We start from the raw sequence: 25234 nt of genomic DNA, 5'->3' as shown, positions 1-25234 counted from the left end.
CTTTGTTTTCTTTTTTTAGGGGCAGGGTCTCTCTGTCACCAAGGCTGGAGTGCAGTGTGTGATGATAGCTTACTGCAGCCTTGAACCCCTGGCTCAAGCAATTCTCTCACCTTCTCTCCTTCTGAGTAGCTAGAACTACAGGTATACTCTCCCCTACCCAGCTAATTAAAAAAATTTTTTTTGTAGAGACAGGTCTTGCTATGTTGCCCAGGCTGGTCTTGAACTCCTGACCTCAAGCAATCCTCTTGCATTGACTTCCCAAAGTACTGAGATTACAGATGTGAGCCATTGAACCTGGCTACCTTTGTTTTCTTTACATGTCTATGGATGCCATATTACGTTTTGTTGGTAGAGTCCTTCTGTATCTTACTGCTGTTTTAAATTTGCTTGCCTTCCACTACCGTCATAACTTCTCTCTTGCTTTAGTGCTAACAAAACATTTTTGAATAATTTACAACATCTAATCTGGCTTTTTCAAATGTTTTAAATTCTTTCATCCTCAAAGCAATTCACTTACCTTGGAAGAATTTTGATACTCAAAAAAAAGGTAGTTGTTTTCACAATATTAAAATCTGCCTTTTCATCTTGTTTTTGAAATGTGGTGGATATTTGATGAAAGATTGAAGGTTACGTAGACAGAGAATAATATGGAACATCATTAGGCTGACTTTCTTCCCCTCCAAATATTGTATAGATTGGAGAATTAGCATTTCCTTGTCCTGAAAGGGTAATGAGCAATATCATATGCTCTTTCATTCAACAGTATGTTTTGAGCACCTCTTCTGCTTCACAGTCTTGGCCAGGTGCTAGGAATATAAGATAACTTGGGCCTTGATTGTCTGGCGCTTAAAGTGTAGAAGGCCCATCAGAAGAATTCCAAGGATGGCTGGGAGGAGGAATGGTGGCTAATGAATAACCTCGGGCAATAATCCAGGCCCTTCACATCTTGGGATTTGTCAGCCTTGGAGTGTGGACTTTATCTCGAGATCAGAAAGAAAGGACAGCCAGCGTAGAAGTGACTTGATCTGACTGGCTTTAAAACAAAGACCACAATGTTAGGAATAGAGTTTAGCCCAAAGTAATAGAAACCCAGCTATCACTGCTTAAAATGGTAAGGTTTATTATTTTCATGGAAAAAGAAGTCAAGACCCAGGTAACCCAGGGCATGTGCACAATTCAAGCATATTGTCATGGGCCCAGTCTCCGTCAACTTTCCTGCCCAACTGTCCTTGGCATGCCGCCAAATTACATACAAAACTCTAGGTACCATGAATTGTTCCATGCCAGGCAGAAGATGGTCTAAAATGTCTTTCCTTGTAAAGCTTTGTCTTTTGGGGGAGACAGATCTATTGAAATATTATTGACACAGTAAGGTGAATATACTTAAAGTGTAGCATTTGATAAGTTTTGGCATATGTGTACACCTGTGAACCCATGACCACATTCAAGACCCCTGAAAATCTCCTCATCCTTCTTTGAAATCCCTTTTTCCCACCCCTAAACCCCCCTCCTAGTCTACAGGCAACCATGGACCTGCTCAGTGGTAAAACTTACATTGGTGTTAAATTTAGTAACGCCAAGGAGGGTGTTTGTAGAAAAAAGATGGGACATTCCTCTGGCTCATTGATTCCATTCTTCTTTTGATGGCAGAGTAAGAAGCTTTAGGGATGTCTTTTCAGCTAAAAGGGAGTGCTCATGGTTTTAAAAACTTATTGACAAGGTGAGAATTTAGATTTGGGGTTGGTAAGGAAGGTGGTCTCAATGGTGAAGGTAAGTAGGGTCAGTGCAAATTTGCAGGTATTAAAAAATTGTGATAAACACAAGGTGAAGCTTATGTTAATCAGGTTACTTCATGGGTTATCGATGTTCTTGAAACAATCATATTGGCTCATATAACTGGGACATCCAATAGTTGGGTCATAAGCTTTTGCGGGATCAAGGGACTCAGAAGTCGCTCGCCCCTTTCATCTGCTTTTCAGCTTAGCTTGCCTCTGCTTGGTTTCTTTTGGGGGCTAGATCTTTCCCTGTACATGATGGCCACTGGCAGAATCAATGTTGTCCTTATAGCTTGCTAGGTCAGACGAACCTATTGTTTTTTCCTTTCAATATTCCTTTACTGATCTTACAGGACACACTTATTGACCCTGTTGGCTTATGGGCCCATCCCTTGGATCAATCACTGTCAATAGAAGGATGGGCAACCATGATTGGTAGGCCAGAATTTTGTGTGTCTGCTGCTGATGATGGTCAAAGGGGCCAGTCATTAAGGGTTGTACTGGAAATATATGTGTTAGGTTGCAAAAACAACACATGTCTAGGACAGAGGTCATTCTTATTCTGGGCAGCAACTTTCCCAGTTCTTCTATTCTTAATTCTAGCGTATCCTAGCAATTTCTTCATCATCTGCAAGGCTTAGTATAGTGGTTTAATATTTCAACAACTGCAAATACTGGATTATAAAGAACATTATGCATATATCTTTCTTTGTTCTTTATTTTTATTTATTTATTTTTTTGAGGCAGAGTCTCGTTCTGTTGCCAGGCTGGAATATAGTGGCGCGATCTCAGCTCACTGCAATCTCTGCCTACCAGGTTCAAGCGATTTTCCTGTCTCAGCCTCCTGAGTAGCTGGGATTACAGGCACGCGCCACCATGCCCGGCTAATTTTTTTTTTCTTTTTGTATTTTTAGTAGAGACAGGGTTTCACCATGCTGGCCAGGCTGGTTTTGAACTACTGACCTCGTGATCTGCCCGCCTCGGCCTCCCAAAGTGCTGGGATTAAAGGTGTGAGTCACCGCTACTGGTTCTCTTTGTTCTTTAATACCATTTTTGTATATATCAATCCGAAAGATACATAAACACTTGTTGCTTTATGTTAAAACAATGCTGTTTGCTAGAGTGATCTCAAATATATTAAGTTTCTTAATTCCAAGCAGAATTTCTTGTTCTTCTATTCTAGACAACACACAGTGTGCTCTTCTGCTTGTATGTGAATGTACGTGTATGTGACAAAATTTCTGAATCAGATAAAAGTAAAAAAGCCCAAAATGGGAATAAGCTTAACATTTTGTAGTTAACTAATGGAAAGGTCAAATGAGTGGAGGGCATTACTGGTCCTTAACACATCACCGTGTGACTAAATCTCATAGGAAGTAAATTAAAGAAATACTATTCAAATACCTGTTGATATGCCTATAAAGCAGGAACTACAATTTCTTATGCATTATAATAGTATCTTTAATATTACATCTCAGTGTAAAAAATTTCTTAAATATATTCCTAGGCACTATGATGCAGTTCTATAGGGAGAAAAAAAGTCACATTACTCCTCACCTATAAAATGAAAGGAACAGATTAGGATCTCTAGCCAGGTACTTCAGTGCCGTGGTGTCCTCTCTCTCTCTTTTTTTGTTTTTGTTTTGAGACAAGGTCTTGCTGTGTTGCTTAGGCTGGTCTCCAAACTCCTGAGCTCAAGTGATCCTGCCTCAGCCTCCCAAAGTGCTAGGATTATAGATGTGAACCACTACGCCCCACCTGTGCTGTGGTGTTCTGTGTTTGTGCTGTGAGCCCTGGCTAAAAATTTCTTTCTTTTTGAGACAGGGTCTTGCTCTGTTGCCCAGGCTGGAGTGCAGTGGCATGAGCACAGCTCCCTGCAACCTTGACCTTCTGGGCTGAAGCTATCCTGAGTCAGTCTCCCAAGTAGCTGGGACCACAGTTGGTTGCCACTGCACCTGGCTAATGTTTTTATTCTTTTGGTAGAGACAAGGTCTCGCCATGTTTCCTAGGTTGGTTTCAAACTACCTGGGTTCAAGCAGTCCTTCTTTTTTTTTTTTTTTTTTTTTTTTTTGAGACGGAGTCTCGCTCTGCCGCCCAGGCTGGAGTGCAGTGGCGCAATCTCGGCTCACTGCAAGCTCCGCCTCCCGGGTTCACGCCATTCTCCTGCCTCAGCCTCCCAAGTAGCTGGGACTACAGGCGCCCGCCACCTCACCCGGCTAGTTTTTTGTATTTTTTAGTAGAGACGGGGTTTCACTGTGTTAGCCAGGATGGTCTCGATCTCCTGACCTCGTGATCCGCCCGTCTCGGCCTCCCAAAGTGCTGGGATTACAGGCGTGAGCCACCGCGCCCGGCCCAAGCAGTCCTTCTTTCCCGACATCCCAAAGTACTAGGGTTACAGGCATGAGCCACTGCGCCTGGCCTGGCTGAGAATGTCTGTGTTCCTTGCTGTAGCACCTTCCTGTTTATTCACCTTCATTAGACTCTGTTCACCTGTACACTTGCAGTTTTGCCATTGCCACTTTCTCTTGGGGTTTACTTGAGGAAGAAATGCTAGTTTTAGACACTTTTTATGACCAATTTTATGATCTTGCTTTGGTGTACCTTTTCCATTACAGCTCCTTTAGTTCTCTTTTTAAAACTCTTTTAATATGATTCATCTTTCTTTGTCTTAAAGAGAAAACGGGAAAGGTTGGTGCTTCCTTGCTTATAAAAACATTACTAGCAATGAATTAACAGATGCTGCATAATTCCTTTTTTATCAGCATTCTGTCTCCCAAAGGGAAGGAAACTGTTTGTCATAGGTGTACATTTACTTTCTATTACAGTTGATTTCATAAGAAAACTGTTATTATAATGGAACAAAAGATTCTTTGGAGTCCCTTTGTCTAGCAAGTTCTAGTGACAAACCTAGGCTTTTTAATTATGCAGTTAGAGTTAACTATTTGAATCAATTTTTAGATCACTAGTTTGGAAGACCTCATATAGTCTTACTCTCTTCACACTTACGAACCAACCATAACAAATAATTATCACTACTGAGAAATAAATTGTTTTATTATTATCTTTAAAAGTCTCCTTTTTAGTAAAGTTAAAGATACGCTGATAATCAGATCTTATTAGAGGCATATTATAAATCTTTAGGTGTTATAATTTTAAAAGTTAACTTGGGTATTTGGGGGATTTTAAAAATAATGTGTTAGAAACACCAGTCATACACAAGAAAAGACATTATTTTTTACTTTTTAAATGAACAAATCCAACATACTTTTGGTTGTTTATTAAAAAATTGGTTAGCACAAACAAGTTTATGATGTACAGTTTCACTGTTACTGTAATAAGTGCAAAATTTGTTTTGGATTGGACAGTTGAATCTATGTTTTCTTTCACCTTTAGGAATGGCCCTTACAAATGAGAATGTGTATTTGCATGTGCATGTGTGTGCGTATGTGCACCTAGGAGTTGGGCATGAAAATGGGGCAGGGCAGTGTCTTGGTTCACATTTGAGACCATCTGAGTGGGATGAACCTAGAGCATTGCCTTCTGTTATAAACATGTGGAGAATCGGCAACTTACTGCCTGTTGCCTTCAGTTGTATACCACCTTCATTCCCAAGCCTCCTCTTTCCTAAATAGAAACAAATTATAGGAGGGAATGTGGACTGCACTTGAATATACATAGATGGGAATCGATGTGAAATATTTGAGAGAGAAGTGAGAATGTCTAGATTTAAGTAGCTGGGTTTGGGAGATCGTGGGAGCTAAGGCTGGATGAGGAAAAGTTGAACTAATTTACAGAGGAAAGCAAAGCAGAAGAATTTAGAATTGGTAACTTAGTAAGAAGGGGGTTGTTACATTTTTCAAGGCTAGTTTTAATTAGGAAATTTCATGTGTGCAGGAAATAATGCGGTAGACCCCTCTGAACTCACTGGCTTTATAAATTTCACATATGCCAGTGGTTTTTTTTTCTCTCTCTTTTGAGATGAGGGTTCTCTGTGTTGCCCAGGCTGGAGTGCAGTGGCTATTCCCAGGTGCAGTCACAACGCTCTACAGCTCAGGACTCCTGGGCTCAAGCGATCTGCCTCAGCCTCCCGAGTCCCCGCTACTGTTGAGACTATAGGCACACCACTGAACCCAGCTAATCTGTCTTTTAAGAAGATAAATGTTGCTCTATAACTAAAGGCCCACTCTCCAGTCCCTTTCCCATTTTCCCCTCTCAAAGGTAGTCACTGTGCTGAAATCAAGATCTGTCATTTGCATGAATATGCATGACAGTGTCATATATTACATACATTAATCATCTACAAATAACATATAGTATTGTTTTTTTGTGTTTGAAAATTTATATAAATGATATGTTTTATCAGTATTTATGCAACTTCTTGGATTTTCTTTACATTTTTGTAATTTGTCAATTTAATAGAAATAGATAAAAATCATTTGTATTCTATTGTGTGATCACACTAGAGTCTGTGAATTCCCTAGTCTTGATGTTTGCAAATGTTTTTAATTTTTTACTGTAACAAGCAAGGCTGTGGCAGAATCCTGGTATATGTCTAGTTGGGGACATAGGTGGCCTCTTGGGGATTAACCTAGAAACAGAATTGCTGGGGTAGTAAAGGATACATATCTTTAATTTTCCTAGGTGTTGTTAATTTGTTACATAAAGTGGCTACAACAATTTATATTTCTACTTATACACGAGTTCTAGGTTCTTTACATTCTTGGTGTCATCAGGCTTAATTTTTGCCAGTCTAGTGCATGTGAGATGGTATTTCCTTGTTTTAATTTTTGTTTCCCTGATTTTGATGCGATTTAACATTTTTCATGTGTTGGTTGACCTTTCAAATTCTTCTTCAGTGAATTGCCTCTTACTGTCTTTGACCACTTTTCAGTTTGCTTTTTGTCTTAAGTTCATTTGTAGGCATTTTTATTTTATTTTTATTTTTATTTTTGAGATGGAGTTTCGCTCTTGTTGCCCAAGCTGGAGTGCAGTGGTGCCATCTTGGCCCACTGCAACTTCCTCCCCCTGGGTTCGAGTAATTCTCCTGCCTCAGCCTCCCAAGTACTTAGGATTACAGGTGGGTGCCACCACACCCAGCTAATTTTTTGTATTTTTAGTAGAAACAGGGTTTCACCATGTTAGCCAGGCTGGTCTTGAACTCCTGACCTCAGGTGATCTACCTGCCTTGGCCTTCCAAAGTGCTGGAATTACAGGCCTGAGCCACCGTGCCTGGCCTTGTAGGCATTTTTAAATATTCATGTGTGCTGGAAATATATTCTCCTAGTCCTAGGCTTCTCCCACATTTGTCTTGTATTTTTCACTGTACAGTACAGAAGTTTAAATTTGTAACAGGTAGGATGGTATGGTAGGCAAAAACACAGATCTACAGCCAGGTAGCCTGGGTTCATATCCCAGCTCTGTCCCTTCCTTGCTGTCTAACCGTGAACAAGTTACTTAAGATCTCACTCTGCACAGCTTTTCCCATCTGGAAAATGGAAGCAGTAGTACCTACCTCTTAGGAATTTTGTGAAGATTAAATTAGTTAATAAATGTAAAATCCTTATAATATTTTCTTAAACAGAGTAAATGCCATGTCAGTGTTATATGTGCATTTTTTGAAACTTGTTTCAAAGACATTTTTCCTTACCCACAAAGTCATTAAAATTATTTCTATACTTTTAAGTTGTGCTTTTAAGCCCAGAGTTTATGGTTTGAGGTAGGGATAAATAATATCAGTTTTCAAAATGAGAAGGTGATTGTCACAAGGCTTTTTATTAAAGCCTACTCTTTCTCTACTGTCTTAGAATTTTGCCTGTCTCAAAGACTACGCTGCTGGCTTATTTAGATCTGTATCAGTTACCTGCTTTAATGACTGAACCATTAAAATGAGGTATTTGTCATATCTCTTATTTTATTTTTATTTTTTTTGAGACAGAGTCTTGCTCTGTCACCCAGGGTGGAGTGCAGTGGCACGAGTGCAAACTCTGCCCCCCAGGTTCAAGCTATTTCTGGCTAATTTTTGTATTTTTAGTAGAGACGGGGTTTCACTATGTTGGCCAGGCTAGTCTCGAACTCCTGACCTCAAGTCATCTGCCCGCTTTGGCCTCCCAAAGTGCTAGGATTACAAGCATGAGCCACCATGTCCGGTCATTATAATAAGTTCTGACATTTTTAGATGGTTTTTAACTTACTTAGTTTTAAAATTTTATGTATTTAATTTTACTTAAAAAAAAAAGGAAATATATCCAAAATTTGTAGAGTCAGGCTCAAGTTTTACAGACATGGGTGAAAACAACAAGGGTGGCATTCGGGACAGTTAGACTGAATCACTGACAGGACTGATTTGCTACCCAGGAGCATTTCTTCTTCATGGTTCTGGTGACAGTGCAGCTGGGCTGAGAAAACGTGCAGCAGATACAAGCTTTTGTCCTTAATCTTTATCTCTGTTTATTTTAGGTCTTTTTTTCATGTGCTTCAAATACATTTCACAATTTTCTTCATGAAGATCTTGGACTACTTTTGTTGGATTTCTTCATATATACCTTATATTTTGGGGGCATATTACAAATTATAGACTAAAAAGTACATGAAAAAAAATTTTTTGGTGCATCGGCATGTTGTTGATTTTTGTGTATTGATTCTGTTTCTAGCAACTTTGCTGGTTCTTACCAATTTTAATTTTTTTTTTATTTTTTGGATTTTCTTTGTAGATACACCTAATAATTTGTGAATAATGAAAGCTGTGTTTCTCTCCTCCCATTGTTCTTCTGTATTTACACTTAGTTGTCTAAAACCCCACTGTAGTGCTGAATAGACGTGGTGAAAGCCCACATCCTGAATTTTGGAGAAAATGTTTACGATTTATTTTTATCTTTCCATTGGCTAGAGTAATCTTTCCTGTCTTTTGTCACTGAGTGTGATTTTTGCTTTGGATTTTTGATAGGTATTTATCAGTTTAAAAATTTGGAAGGATTTATTATTAATCTTTCTGTTAAATAATTTTGCCACGGGCTGTTACTTTTTTCTCCTTTAATGAAGCTTTATGTATTCTTTCTATTGTAAGTTTCTCTTCTTTCTCCTACCATTGGGTTTGTTTTATGTGGCTCTTTTTTAAGTTTGCATTTGTAAAAGTATCATTTTTTTAATAGTTTTTATTCCCCCTTTATCTTTTTATTTTTTCTTTTTAATATTTTTTAATTTTTTTTTATTATTATTTTTGAAACGGAGTCTCACTCTGTCATCCAGGCTGGAGTGCAGTGGCACGATCTCTGCTCACTGCACCTCTGCCTCTCGGTTTCAAGCGATTCTCCTGCTTCAGCCTCCCAAGTAGCTGGGATTACAGGCGCCCACCATCACACCCGGCTGTTTTTTAAAAATATTTTGGTACAGACAGAGTTTCACCGTGTTAACCAGACTGGTCTTGAACAACTGACCTCAAGTGATCTGCCAGCTTTGGCCTCCCAAAGTATTGGGATTACAGGTATGAGCCACCACGCCCAGCCCCCTTTGATCTTTTTAGTCAGTTTAAAATGTTTTGTTTTAGTCTCCTTCAGTTAGTTCTGTCATCTCAAGTTCCTGGGAGCTTTTATCCTTCTTTTGTTATATTTGTCATATCTCTCTCATGGTAAATTTTTTTCTTAGTCATTTTGTGATTTATTGATTGGCACAATGTTTTTATTTTTTTCTTTGGAAATCCTATAAGGGCTGGGATTTGGAAGGGTCCATCCTGAGCAAATTTTGGATATGCTTTTATAAACTTTTCTCCACCAAGTGCCATCAGCTTTTATTTGAAATGTTTGTCTTGAGGATTCCTGCATGACTGAGGCAGTGCACTCTTAGACTGCAAGCATGGGCATGGTAGGCTCTTGTTTGATAGGCTCATGTTTCTCTTTCTTGCAGACTTTTTGAAGAGACTGACAAGTCTTTACTGTCTTTCTGGATAGATTGTTGTGGTTTTTCTCTAACCCCTGACACTAAAAAGACAGCTTTCTGGACATCCCAGTTATGCAGGAGTCTCAGTTACACTTCCTAGCTCTGCTACGAAACCTAAATCCATTCCCGTTAGGGACTGTTCTGACGCAGGAACTCCTTGCCCACCTGCTCATGGGACCCCAGAGCATCAGCTGTATGCTTGCAGTTCTAGCTTTCAGTTCTCCTTTCATTTCTGACCTGTAGGAATTTCCCATAGTTTCTCTGTGCTCAGTTACATATTTAAATAAAATGTTACAATCTTTTCAGTGTTTTAAAATATTTGTAGCTGAAAGGATTCTATGGTAGCTCAGTTGCCCATGTTCCAATAACCCTCTGTGGTGGGCTAACACACTCCAAAAGTCGTTCATATCCTAATCCTTGAAACCTACAAACACGTTACTTTACGTAACTAAAAGGGCTTTGAAGATGTGATTAAATGAAGAATCTTGAGATGGGGAGATAATTCTGGATTATCTGGGTGAGCTTTATGGAATCACACAGGTCCTTAGAAGAGGGAGGAAGGAGGGTCAGAGTCAAAAAAGGATGTGCATATTTGAGGGCTTTGAACATGGTATGCTGCTGGCTTTGAAGACAGAGGAAGGGGTTATATGCCAAGGAATGCAGAAAACCCCCCAAAACCAGACGAAGCAAGGAAACAGATTCTCCCTCTGCAGTTTTCAGGAGTACAACCTGACCAACACGGCCTCCAGAACTGTAAGGCACTACATTTGTGTTGTTTTAAGCCACTACACTTGTGTTTATTTGGAAAAGCAGCGATAGGAAACCCTCTTTGATGGTTTTAGAGGACTGCCTGGTAGTGGTAATTAGGGTAGATGGAAAATTATATTGAAGACACAGCAGAATCAGCTTGGTGAGGAATGCCCTTGACAGAGGGTTATATAGAAGGAAGCAGCCTCTTTTTTCCCCCTATCTGCAGGAAAAGAAAAAAATAGAGGTACTTGTGAATATTCTAGATAACATTCTCAATAATAGCATAATGCCTAATCTGAGAATTAAACTAGTGCTCTTTTTCCTCTTTTTGGTTGTAGAGATCTTTTGTTTTTTACATTTACATTAATAGATTCTCATTATTAATGAGCCTATTAGTTGGCAACTGAGTGAGCATTGAAGAGTTTCCTTATTTTGCCGAAACGATGAGGCAAATAGTGTATTTGCTTTGCTGGGAGGATGCTGATGAGGGCACCAGAACACTTTACCCCAGCTACATGGTAAGGGTTCCACTGATGGTAAGATTCCAGGCAGGTTCTATAAGAGTGAGAGGTTCCTGATTTGTCAAACTCCAAATAGGTGAGTTGTTCTGTATTTCTTTTCTAGGACTGCTGTAGCAAATTACCACAAACATGGTGACTCAAAACAACAGAAATTTATCCCCTCTGGACCTGGAGACCAGGAGTCCAAAATCAAGGTGTCCACAGAGTCAGGCTCTCTCAGGGACCTCAAGGAGAATCTGTTCTTGCGTCGTTCATTTTCTGGTGGCTGCTGGCATTCCTTGTGGCTGCATTAGTCTCTGCCTCTTTTTTTTATGTAACTTTCTACATTGTGTGTCTCTCTCTCTAATTTCCCTGTGCCTCTTTCTTAAGGATACCTGTTATGACATTTAGGGCCCACCTCATAAAAGGATACAACATTTAGGACCCACCTCATAATCTAGGATAAGCACCTCCTTTAAAGATCCTTAATTTAGTTCCATCTTTTACCATATATGATAATATTTATTCTTGGCCAGGCATGGTGGCTCATGCCTATAATCCCAGCACTTTGGGAGGCCGAGGCAGGTGGATCACCTGAGGTCAGGAGTTCGAGACCAGCCTGGCCAACATGGTAAAACCGCGTCTCTACTAAAAATGCAAAAATTAGCTGGGCATGGTGGCATATGCCTGTAATCTCAGCTACTGGAGAGGCTGAGGTGGGAGAATCACTTGAATCCGGGAGCCGGAGGTGGCACTGAGCCAAAATTGCACCATTGCACTCCAGCCTGGGTGAAAGAGCAAAACTCTGTCTCCAAAAAATGAAATAAAAAAATAAAATAAAATAAAATAAAATAAAATAAAATAAAATAAAATATTATTCTTTTACTACTTAAGGTTATATTCACAGAGGGGTCAGCTGGCCTATTCTGTTTTTCTGGATTTTTTTTTTTTGTGTGTGTGTGAGATTATTGTTCTGTACTCTGACTCACCTTATAAAAAATCTCTGGTGTAGCAATTATTTGTCCTATTGTAATTTTTCATTTTCTTCTATACTGACTTCTAGAGCAAGGGTCCAAAGACTATAGGTCACAGCCAGATCCATCTCATTGACTGTTTTTATACAGCCTGCTAGCTTAGAATGGTTTCACATTTTTGAATGTTTAAAAAAAAAGGAGGAATGATATTTTGTGATACATTACAATTATATGAATTCAAATTTTGCTATGTATAAATAAAGTGTTATTGGAACACAGCCCTGCCTGCTCATTTGTTCACATATTGTCTGTCACTGCTTTTGTGTACAGTGGCAGAGTTGAATAGTTGTCGCAGAGACCATGTAATCTGCAAAGTCTGATAATAAATAACTGGCCCTTTGCAGAGAAAGTTTGCCAAGCCCTGTTCTAATAGGGATGTCTTGTCTCTGGCGTTTAACACACAGTCAGCATCAAGTACTTGTTGATGAATAATTAACTTTTAATTTAACATTTAAGCATGTGTAACTTTTAATATTCTCATATTTAAGAATTTCAGTAATATGGTAAGGTTGTAGTATAATTCCCAAAAGGATTTAAAGAATCTTTTAAAGATCTTAAAGAACTATGGGGTTAGAAGAATTTTATTAATAATACCAGGTTGTTCATGCTTCTTATCTTTTTGACGCGAAGACTTAAAGGATACAGTGTAGTTCTCCCTGTGAATTTAACTGAATTAGGATATGCATCACACCCAGGACTTGGATGTTGGCAAATGTGATGGTTAATTTTATATGTGAACTTGGCTAGGCTATGGTGTCCAGTTGTTTGGTCAAGCACTAGACTAGATGTTAGTATTTTGTAGATGTGACTAACATTTACAATCAGTTGACTTTAAATCATGTTACCTTCCATCATGTGGGTGGGCCTTATCCCATCAGTGGAAGAGCTTAAGAACAGAGATGAAGATTTTCTGAGGAAGAAGGAATTCTGCTTGAGTTTCCAGCCTACTGGCCAGCCCTACAAATTTCTGACTTGCCAGTCACGACAATCATGTGAGCCAGTTCTTTAAAATCTCTCTGTCTCTTGTCTGTTTCACTGTTGGTTTTTCACTCAGTAGATAGATAGATATAGATATAGATATATCTCCTATTGGTTCTGTTTCTCTGGAAACAGAAATACAGCAAGCTGCTCTGATGTCTTGCACATGTGGACCGTCTTCAGTGTTTGGTACCATGATGCAGCAAGGATGCTAAGCACAGCCCTCCTGCCGCGCGTCATCCCGCTCTCCTTCTTCCTTCGCACCTCCTTCAGTCTTCTGTCTTGTACAGCTCCCGAAAGGAAATGTGTTAAATTTGAATACCACAGAGTCAGAAATAAGCTCACTTGTGAAGGGGCAGAAGACTTTTTCTCAGTCCAAGACTGTTTGAAGTTGTGAGAAGACTGTTAGTGTGTGTGATAAAATGAAACAGAGGCAAATGGGCCTGCTGATAAGGAGCAGTTGGGAAAATGAGAAGGACTAGGTGAATTTCTGAGTGGCAAAATTTGTGAAAATTTTTGCCTCTCCTTGTCCCTCTGAAAAGAAAAGCTTGCTGGGTGTACCAACTGCAGTGGAGCCCACCAAGTCCATATAACTCTCTAATTTGATTCTATTATGCTGTAGATGGTGCCTTTTATTTTCAAGTTTTGTCTCTTTGGCAAAAAAATACAAAAAAAAATTTTCTGTAAGAGTACAAACAGACACTCATGTAGCAGTTTTGCTTGTATCTCTACATATATAAGAAGGTTTACTATACCAGTAGATGTTAAATTTGCCTGATAAACTATTATATTACATATGAAAATTTACACATTTGAGCAGAAAAAGATCCATTTGAGTAAGTGGTAATTTATGTTTATATTTCTAAGCAAAGTTTATCAGGCTTTTAAATGGTACTAGAAAATAGATATTTTGTGTTTTGATTCTTCCTAATTGGGTATTATGCTGTCAGATTGCTTCAGAAAATGGTTGATCCACGATTGAAGTGAAGATACTGTTTCCTTCCTGTTCAACAACCTGTCCCCCATTCCTCCCCTAATATCTATGGACGCTTCATCTTCTATAAATGAATTATCATCTTTATGTGGCATACTATTTTTAAGTGGGGTTTTAAAGAAGTAATGTCATTTTGAGTTTTACAGGTCAGAACCACTAGGCATGTGCTCTTCAGCCAGTGTTGTTTTATAAATACATGGATAAAACAATTGGAATATCAAATAATTTCTTTTTGCTCAGAATACTGGTTCCCTTTAAATAGCTAAAGTATCTTACATTCTTTTTATTCTGCTAAGAGTTTTAATGATCTGTCTATATATGATTTTTAATAAAATAGATGATGACATTTAAAGCAATTAATTTCAGCAGCAATTCTATGAGCAGTTTTTGAGTATTCCCCAGGGACCTGGTCTTGTGCTAGATTCTGGGGCTATATAGCCAGGTGAAAAGATGTGGGTCCTTGCTCTCAAGTTGCTGTCAGTCTTCTGGAGAGTCAGGCTTGGAAACACAATGTGTGATGAAGGGAACGAGAGAACCATGTTCCAGGAACAGAGATCGACCAGACAATGGAGGGATTTATTTAGTCTGTTGGGGACTAGGGGGGCTTCCCAGAGAAAATTACAGTGCATTTGGGCTTTGAAGGAAAGATAGGTGATGTCCATTTGAGGAGATCAATATGTTGGACTGAGACTGGCATCTAGAAGTTTTTGCGTGTATGATTTCTTCAAAATCTTAAGTAGCGTGCATTTAGGCTCTACAAACAGATGACTTCTGAGGCTTTGTGAGAATTTTGGGTGTTAGTATATTAGTCTTTTTTTTTTTCTTTTGCAAGGATAAAGCACAACTGGGGATTAATGTAAGTTGTTAAGAAAATACTGCCTACTGAGATCTTGTGTGTATTCTTCTATTGAGTTTTAGGTGCTTATTTGTAAGAGACTAAATAGGCGCCTGAAGGATGTTGTTGATATTTAATTAACTGGCATTTTCCCCATGCTCTCTCTTCTCCCTCGTCCTGTACCCCTGTCCCCGGGTGTTTTTGCAGTTGGTTAGTCTGCTGCTAATTGGAATTGCTGCGTGGGGCATTGGCTTTGGGCTGATTTCCAGCCTCCGAGTGGTCGGCGTGGTCATTGCAGTGGGCATCTTCTTGTTCCTGATTGCTTTAGTGGGACTGATTGGAGCTGTAAAACATCATCAGGTGTTGCTATTTTTTGTATCCTTTTTAAAAATCAAGATTTTACCCTTGATGACTATTTTGATGGTTACAACTAATTTAATATTACCACTAGGAAATTTATTGCCAGAAAGCAACTCCAAGCAAGCCTTATGCATATTTGTTCAAGAACTATTTGAAACATTTCTTAGGGTAATGTTATTGTATGTTTTCATGTTCTCACTCTGCCCTTGTGACATCCTGAAGAATAAATTCTGCAAGTTCAGTGTAGTCCTATTTATCATGTATTGTAAATTCAGAGTTAAATTGAATTGATTTGGTGACTTCTAGGCCCTTTTTTACACATTCATGTTTGGTTGAGAATTTCAGTGTTTTTTAGACTTAATATTAAAAAACTTACATATATTTATACTTATTTCTGTTTTGTATATGTAAGAATTTTTATTCTGAATGAAATTCTAATCTATTTTTAGTTATGTAATTATCATGACTAGTATTTTTCTATATAAATTTGATGCAACTGTGTATTATCAAAATAATATGTGTATCCTTTTTGAACTTTTCTAAGTGCCATCTGTTCTGTATTCTGGGTTAATTGCTTCTCGTGCAATCTAAAGTTGTCGGTACCTCTGTACCTCTGTTTTATGCCATTTTAAGAATATTTAGAAGTATCCTTAACTTCTAACTCTCAGTATATGATTATTCTCTTACTTGTATTTATTGTTCAGTTTTCTGTATCTTGTGCTTGTTTAGCCCTGAACCAGGAGCAACAGGTAAGCTAAGACTTTTTTCTTCTAATTTATTATACCACATAGCATGAGTATGAAAAAAAGGAGAGAAATGATTAGAATATAAAATAATTTCATCTTGCGCAGAATGCCACCTTCACTCTGGATAGCAAAACTCTTTTGTTCCCTTGCATTAGTGCAGCAGGTTGGAGCCTGACACCATCAGGTGTTGCTATTTTCTGTATCTTTTAAATCGGATTTTGCTCTCACTGGGTAAAAAGTGCTATGGCTATAAGATGTTCCCCCAATCTTTTCCCACCATTATGCAATGAAATATTTGCTCCAGAATGTTTGTGGCTCCGTTCTAGCAATGACTGTTTTCAAGCTCTAATTTGTAGACAAATTCAGATTTCTGTCATGGAGCAACAGAACTTTTGCCTTGTTAACACTCTGAGAATTATGCCTTTGAACCAAGTGCTTCTTTTAAATTGCATGTAAATTCTTTTAAATGCATGTAAAAAATTAGGAGTTTTTCATCCTTGGGATAGAAATAGTGCCTTAATTTTTGCTGCAAACTGAGGAATAAGCCTTTGAAAAGTTTTACTGATTTTTAAAATAAAAATTATTTTAGGTACACAGTACTAAAAGTTACAGGCCCCAGCTGTATACATTTTCTGCAGGGATAACACATTTTATATGTTAAATACATTTGCTAGGGTCAGCTTCTGGAGGTTGGTTGGAACAGTACGGCAAGCGCTCGAAGTGACATCCAGAGAAATCTAAACTGCTGTGGGTTCCGAAATTTTAACCCAAATGACACCTGTCTGGCTGTAAGTACATTGTATATTATATGTTTTTGGAAATGTATCACATACAGATAAATAATGATTAACATGGAAGAAATGGACTTTCTGATGCTGAGTTGTATTTCAGAATTATTTTTTGTATATATATTTACATTGTATTTCCATGTCCTCTGTTATATCATTTGCCTGTTCTCAAATACCCACTCCAGAGAGTGCTGAGAATTTCAAGGCCCTGTTGGACACAGATGCTAATGGTTTATTGTCCCTAATTTCTTCCCATCCTTCTCTTCCTAGAACAAGTTATTAAAGAAATAACATTAGGTCAGTTCATGTGTTCATATTTTGGGGGAATTCCTGTTATCACCTCCCTGAGCCCTAAGCTGAATATTTCCTCAATGAGGCTTCTTTTGTGAGATTATCTCCTTGTATGGGGTCTGTGTTATGTTTCTGTTGCTGCATAACACATTATTACACAGCAATAGAAACACACTGGCTTTACAGTTTAGTGGCGTTAGTATCCATTTAGTGGCTTTAAATACCCATTTATTATCTCACAGTTTCCCTGGGTCAGGCTTGACTGAGTCCTCTGCTCACCTGGCTGAAATCAAGGTGTCCTATCTGAGGCTGCAGCCTCATCTGAAGCTTGAGGTCCTCTCCCCACGCTCAGTGGTTATTGGAATAATTCAGTCCTTGTGGCTGTGGGACCACCCCTGTTAATTTTGCTGCCTGTTGGCTGGAGGTCTCTCTCTGCAACTAGAAGCTGCTATCAGGGACTATGTTACTCTTTCACAATGTAGCAGCATCAAAGTCACCATGAGAATCTCTCCATTCTGTTAAGATGGAGTCTTATGTAATGCATAATGGAGTCTTATCTAATGTAACGTAACACGGAAGTGACTGTCCTATCATTTTCACAAGTTCTATCCATACTCAAGAGCAGTGATTGTACAGGGTGTGTACACCGTTGGGGTGGGAGTGCAGGAGTCTTGGGGGCCATCTTAGAGATTTGCACACTAAAAAACCAAGGCCTCAACTTGGATGTAATACTCTTAGACACTAGTTTTGTGTGTATGCAGTTTTTATGTGCTTTTTATGAATGTATTTTGAAGTAAAAGTTTTTTACTTTAATTGGTGCAGAGCTGTTTTAAAAGTGGCCACCCGTGCTCGCCATGTGCTCCAATCATAGGAGAATATGCTGGAGAGGTTTTGAGATTTGTTGGTGGCATTGGCCTGTTTTTCAGTTTTACAGAGGTATGTGCAAATAACAATATTTTTCCTCCTTTGTCACAGAGGTTTCTGTTTTGTATGGCAAAGGGCCTTGATTCTTGTAATGTTATCAGTGAGCATTTTCATTGAGAACTAGCACTGTAAAAAGAGGAACCTTGGTTCAGAATTAAAAGATCTTACAAGTCTATCAATAGCACCAACTTTAGGACCGGGTGAAATGCTTGATCCGTCTCCTCTTATGTAAAATTTAATGAACTAATGAGTGAGGTTAGACTGAATTATCTCTAGGATCTCTTCTATTTCTAGAGTTGTATGATGAATTATAATTTTAAGTTTAATTTGGAAAAGGTAGGAGATTTACATTCTTTAATGATTCACATTCTTTAATATGTATGTTAATATCTATAATACACAGACATACTTACATAAAAAGATATGCTTTGAAAAATTACCTTCCTACACCATTTTTCATTCCCCTGTTCCTAGCCTTCTAAAACCTATGCATAATGTCTATATGTGTATAATGTACTGTGTATAATATGCAATATATAGTACATTATATATATGTGTATTTATCATATATTTTATTCAAGTTTAGTTTCTTTTTTTCCTCATCAAGAATGAAATATGCACATTTGGCTGTCATTAATAGCATAGGAAAAAAGAAGACCAAGATTAGTATTCATTTTTAATTTTTATTTATTTATTTTATTTATTTGTTTTGAGACAGAGTCTTGCTCTGTCGCTTAGGCTGGAGTGTAGTGGTACGATCTCGGCTTACTGGAAGCTCCACCTCTTGGGTTCAAGTGATTCTCCCACCTTAGCCTCCCAAGTAGCTGGGGTTACAGGCATGCACCACTACACCCAGCTGATTTTTGTATTTTTAGTAGAGACAGGGTTTTACCATGTTGGCCAGGCTGGTCTGGAACCCCTGGCCTCAAGTGATCTGCCGACCTCAACCTCGCGCCCGGCCCAGTATTCATTTTTTAAAAATTCCCTCTGACTTCCCTTTTTAGTTTGACCATTTTTTCATTTCACTTTTTCTCAGAAAAGACCTATCTGACTTATGAGTTGGTTGTGAAATTAATTCTAGAAAAATGATATACAACTTGAAAAGAATTCTGTGATTTCCCTTTTTTTGTTTAAAAACCATAGATTTTTGTTATGAAAACTAAAAAGCACAGATAGAGAAAAACTGGAGTGAGTAATGTCTCTCCACACACCAGCTAGAGTCAGCAGTTATCAGAATTTTGCCACGTGGCTTCTTTTTTATATCTGGAATTTATTTTGAGAATTTAGTTCTTTTGAGCAGCCCAGTTTTCTTGTCATCAGATTCACACTGCCTTCAGTTATGCTATTTTTTAAAATAGAAGTTCTTTAAAAATAGAACTCATGAGTCTTAGATTTCTAAAGTGTTCTTTCATGGAAGCCTGCTTTATATCTTACATACTATCTCCTTTGGAAACCTGGCTAGAGATTTTTATAACTTCTGCAACCTGATATTTTTTGGTTAGTGATAGTGGTAGGCTCTCTCACTTTTTAAGTTTATATTTTGCTCAATATTTCACAGAATCACAGATTCTCAGAATTTGAAGGGATGCAGTTACTTAGCTGATGACTTCTCGTAGGTGAAATAGAAAGATTTGATTTGAACTATTTATTATACCTTTAAGCAAACCTAAACCATGAGAGAAACATTGATTTAGAATCTGAAAAAATGGTACGATGATTCATATATGTTCTTTGTAGTAACTTGAGAAAATACAAAAAATTATGAAGATGAAGAATTAGATGTAGCTACTAAAATTACCTACTCAGAAATAATCATTTATATTTTGGCATATTTCCTTCTGCCTGTTCTATATTTAATAAAATGAGTACCAACTTATTGCCTGTTCTACATATAATTTATTTTTCTACATATACGTTTTCATGTTATGAGCAATATATTTTGGTAACCTACTGCACACTGGGTGTAGGTTCTAGAGACCGCATAGTTGATGATGATGTTTAATCAAAGTTACCTTTGAAAAGTGCTCTCTTAATTATGAGCACTTTTGTAAGCTTGAAGTTCAATAATTATCCAGTTTTGATCTTTTTGCATTTTGGATGTGGCCTCCCCTTCCATCCCTCTCTGAACAATGGGGCAAGGAAGGAGAGAGATTTTCCTCTTTTGTCACTTATAGCCGAGTTGGAGGAATACAATTCTGGTAAAATGTGGCTCTAGATTATGAGTATTTAGTATGTTTGATTGCTTTGCTTCCCCTAAGGACTGTGATTTACACTCTCAGCGTATATCCAGGGGTGATAGTCAAAATATTAACATCCTCAAAAATTCTGACCAGAAGCTCCCTGTGCCAAAAATTTCCAAGGTGGGGAGCTTTGGCAAATGATGGTTGGGCAGGTTGACATGGGGGTGGGGGGTCTCAAAGAAGTAGTTGTTTAACAACAGATATGTAAGTATTTCCGTGTTGTAAAAGCTGGCATGGTTGAGAACAGCCAGTGACATGTCAGATTGCTGAATAAAACCACAAAAGTGGGGTAGTTTATGGGCTCCGGGTTTGAACATGGGCTCTACCACTGAGGACCTGTGTGATGATTCTGTTTAACCTCTTGTTGCCTCAGTTTCCTCACTGATAAAATGACAATATTGTATCTATTTTATGAAAGCTGTTGGGAGGATTATATGAATTTGTAGTTTGTAGAATGGTACCTTTCATAAAGTACTCTTTGTTATGTTTGTTAAATCAATTTTTTTCCCCCGTTAGATGGATTCCAAAAGAGATGACTTTCCATGTCTTCAAATCAGGCTTACCTTTCCTTGATTCAACCTGCAGACCTCAGTCCACCAGCCCATACATGTTGTAGCTATAAACACTGCCAGTTGTGAACCTTATAGTAATTTGTGGATTCTTATTGTGGTCAATGGAGAGACTCTGGGACTTAGCTAATTCTCTAGAAGTAGTTTAAAGGGGCTAATGGTGGCTACAAAGTCACATAAACAAAATTTAGGTTAAAAGTTGGCACACATGTAAAGTGGAAGATACAGTTTAAAATTCATTTTATTCTATTAAAATTTTGTATCTTTTTTAGTCTAAAAAGTTAGAATTTTCATTTATTTAAAATAAACCAACTTTGAAATAGAAACAGAGCACATGTTTCTTAATTTAAAAAACTGTACTGGCTAACAATTTAGTGAACTTGGTGTGGAAAATGGCACGGTAACAGCTTAATCACTTCCTACCAAGAGAGGTAGGAATTACAACATTTTAAATTTCTGTGTTGGAAAATTTATTCATTTAAGATTTTTGCTGTTGCTTACATTTTACTGAATCTAGTTTATTCCTGAATTATCCAAATATCTGCTATTTTAGCTATTTAGACTACTGAGACTTTAGTTTTCCATATTTTCTGCAGTAACAAGTTACCTTGCACTTAGTTGCCTAAAACAACACAAATATATTGTCTTACAGTTCTGGAGATCAAAAGTTTAAAATAAAGGCACCTTCTGGAGGCCCGGGTCACTAGCCCCCCTTTTACATCTTCAAAGCCAGCAGAGTTGCAGCTTCTGCTGCAGAAGTATTTCCCTTTACTTCTGCTGTCACAGTGCCTTCTGTCCGTGTTTCTGACTCTATCCTTCCTGCTTCCCTCATATAAGGCCCTCTGTGATTATGTCATTGAGCCCACCTGGATAATAATCTCTTTATCTTGAGCCACTTCACCACACCCACGAAGTCCCTGTTAATCTGTAAGGTACCGTATTTGCAGGTTATAGGGGCTAGGAAATGGACATCCTTCGGGGCCTGTCATTCAGTTTACCACAGTGTTCGTTTTCATTTTTTCTTAGAGTGCCTCATGTGGTTTACTTCATTTCAAAAAGAAAAAAAATTCCTCCCTGTTGAACAAAAAGATGCAAAGCAATTCACATGTTCCAGAGTTATTTTATTGATAAACTGAATAAATATACATAAATGTTACTTTCTTTTTCTTCTTCTTTTTTTTTTTTTTTTTTTTTTTTTTTCCGCATTCCAGATCCTGGGTGTTTGGCTGACCTACAGATTCAGGAACCAGAAAGATCCCCGTGCGAATCCTAGTGCATTCCTTTGATGAGAAAACAAGGAAGATTTTCTTTCGTATTATGATCTTGTTCACTTTCTGTAATTTTCTGTTAAGCTTGATTTGCCAGTTTAAGGAAGGAAACACCATCTGGAAAATTACATTATTGATAGTGGAATTATATATTTTTACTCTATGTTTCTCTAAATGTTGTTTTCTTTTTCCGTTGCTGAAAAATATTTGAAACTTGTGGTCTCTGAAGCCCAGTGGCACCTGGAATTTACTGTATTCAGTGTCGGGCGCTGTCCACTGTGGCCTTTCTTAGCATTTTTACCTGCAGAAAAACTTTGTATGGCACCACTGTGTTGGTCATATGGTAAATCTAAATGTACATCTCACTGGTATAATTATATGTAGCACTGTGCTGTGTAGATAGTTCCTGCTGGAAAAAGAGTTGAAGTTTATTAAAATCAGAAAGTATGAGATTCTATTATGTTAAGGGAAATCCAAATTCCCATTTTTTTTTTTTTTTTTTTTGTCTTTTTGGGAAAGATGTGTGGTGGTAAAATGTGTTAGTATAAAAATGATCATTTACTTGTAGTAGTCTTTTATGATTACACCAATGTATTCTAGAAATAGTTATGTCTTAGGAAATTGTGGTTTAGTTTTTGACTTTTATAGGTAAGTGCAAAGGAGAAGTAGTTTCATGAAATGTTCTAATGTCTAACATTTACCTTCAGCCTCTGTCAGGATGGAACGAGTTTTGAGTAATCAGGAAGTATATCTATATAATCTTGATATTGTTTTATAATAATTTGAAGTCTTAAAGACTGCGTTTTTAAACAAGATACTATTAATGCGTTGGCCCATGTAGCAAAAAGATATTTGATTATCTTAAAAATTGTTAAATACCTTTTTCATGAAATTTCTCAGTATTGTAACAGCAACTCGTCAAACCTAAGCATATTTGAATGTGATCTCCCATAATTTGAAATTGAAATCGTATTGTATGGCTCTGTATATTCTGTTAAAAAATTAAAGGACAGAAACCTTTCTTTGTGTATGCATGTTTAAATTAAAAGAAAGTAATGGAAGAATTGATCGATGAACCAAGTGAGGTAGAATTCTTTTCCTTCTCCTTTAGGTTCTCTCTGTTGGACTTAGAGCTGGGTACTGCTATTTTAGTGTATAATCAAGCTGTGGAAATACATTTCCAGCATTAATGTCTGTTGGTAGTCATCCTCAAATCCTTTCTTGAAATGTTTCAGTGGCTAATGTTATCTCCATAGTGAGAAAGAGTTTTTCTAAAAAGAGAAACCATTAATATTTATTTGGGAAAAATATGTAAGTTCTTTCCCATTACTAAAAATTACTAATTTCTTGTTTTACATTCTAGGTAGCATGTGGTATTTTATTGTCTTACTGGGTTTTTAGACCGAGAGAGGGTAAGTGGTTGATCTATAGAATTTTAGAGCATTTTGTAGGTTTGTCACTTCTGTGACTTTGCAACACTAGCTAGTCTTCCAAGGAAACAGAATTGTGCCATTTTCATAATGTCATATGAGCTCTGGGGTAGCCCTGACGGTGTCCCCACTTATACCATAAGATGAGATTATAAGTGACATGTGAAGGGAGATTTTATTATTATTTTGTGTTATTATACTATAAGTTCTGGGATACATATGCAGAATGTACAGATTTGTTACACAGCTCTACATGTGCCATGGGGGTTTGCTGCACCTATCAACCTGCCATCTAAGTGGGAGATTTTAAAATTCTATCTTCCTTTGAGGCATTTGGCATTTTCCATGTTTGTTTTGTTACATTTTGAAATTCTTATAAGGCTCTGAAATCTCCTAATGTGATACTTTCCTTGGTACAAATGATTATATGTGGAAAGCGCTGTTCCATAGAGAATCAGCCCTTACCTTGGTTTGTGCTCTAATTGCAGTGCCCTTATTTGGGTCAACCCAGTATGCTTTATGCATCATCTGAAGTTAAATGATGCATCCTGGAAATTCTAACAAAGGAAGATCTCTCTTCTGTTCAAATATAGATTGACTGATGTCAACCTGCCTCAAGTGTGTTACTTAAAAAGCAAGGTGCAAAGAGAACAGCTGTCAGGGTGAGAAGTCTAAACACATTTTTGAAAGTAGCCTGGTGCTGACAAAATGCATTTAATCATGCCCAAGACTTCATGAAATTGAGTTCATTAAATTAGGATTTTAAATCATTATGGCTAAGCAAAACATGTGTATCTAAATATTAAATAAAACAAAATGTAAAGATATCTAAGATGTTAAGATTTTAGTAAAATAAGTTAATGAAAAAGAAAGTCAGGGTCTGGGAAGTATGAATATTTAGGACTACTAAACTGTAGGATTATAAGAGTGGGTATTGACAGCCACTCAAGAAATACACATTTTCAAGCACCAAGGTTGTCCCTGTCAAATGAGTCTGGGCTTTCTGTTTTCTCAGGCAGATCTGAAGGTGATAGATTGCCTAACACCTTCTGTGATTCTTCCTGTGATCTTTGTGTCTGGGTGCATATTTAGTGGAAAAAACCTCTGAATAAATCCGTCCTGAATTCCAGATGGCCCTGCTATGATCCTGCAAAGGTCATCCTGATCCCAGGATTAGAGAGGGCCACTGCCCATGTGCACAGAAATGCTGCCACAAACACGTAGTGTCAGAGGAGGATGAGTTTCAGATCAGGGTCTGTCCTTGAATTACAACAAAGGGCTGTAAGGCAAACCAAGACCCTAGATGTCCTTTCTTCCCAAACCTAGCATTTCTTTAAAAAGGAACTGTACTACTTTAAAAAAATATATATCTTATTCTCTATTTGCACATTCTATTTAGAGGAATATTTTTTGGAATATTTGCCGAGTCAGCCTTGATGTTAAGGGTTAAATTTTATATAGAGAATATAATACTGATGCAAAGGAAAAAAGAGTTCAGCTATAATTTCTAAAATCTGAGCTCGTCGTAGCTTAAATTCATCTCAGATACTCTGTTATCTAAGCAACAATGTGTTTGGTATGAAAACCAGTTTTGCATGTTCAGCCTAAGTTACATGCTGCTGAATGGAACCTTTCAGAGAAGGAAAGGAAACCAGAAGTGTGGCTTTTAGTTCTTAGTTTCCTTGAGCCAAAACCTCCTCCTACAGTTTTTCTAAATATTTGTTTAACTCTGTTAAAGTTTATTCATTATTTTGCAAATACACTAAATACGTGAAGCTGTTTCAATTTTTAGCTGGTACTAAAAAAGTTAGAACCAAATT

General features: G+C 37.6%; 1 protein-coding gene across 1 annotated transcript in view; it reads left to right on the top strand.

Annotated features, from left to right (window-relative positions):
* Positions 1-23004, top strand: part of TSPAN13 (tetraspanin 13) — a 31139-nt gene extending 8135 nt beyond the window's left edge. Inside the window, exons 2-6 of the mRNA XM_007981972.3 lie at positions 15006-15173; positions 15827-15907; positions 16579-16692; positions 17806-17919; positions 21928-23004. Coding sequence (XP_007980163.3) covers positions 15006-15173; positions 15827-15907; positions 16579-16692; positions 17806-17919; positions 21928-22002 — 552 coding nt within the window. The 3' untranslated portion in view covers positions 22003-23004. The remainder of the gene's footprint in view (positions 1-15005; positions 15174-15826; positions 15908-16578; positions 16693-17805; positions 17920-21927) is intronic.
* Positions 23005-25234: the final 2230 nt, after the last annotated feature.

This window comes from Chlorocebus sabaeus, chromosome 21, assembly GCF_047675955.1.
Source record: "Chlorocebus sabaeus isolate Y175 chromosome 21, mChlSab1.0.hap1, whole genome shotgun sequence".
Classification (NCBI taxonomy): Eukaryota; Metazoa; Chordata; class Mammalia; order Primates; family Cercopithecidae; genus Chlorocebus; species Chlorocebus sabaeus.
This window is presented reverse-complemented; position numbering and strand designations above follow the sequence as displayed.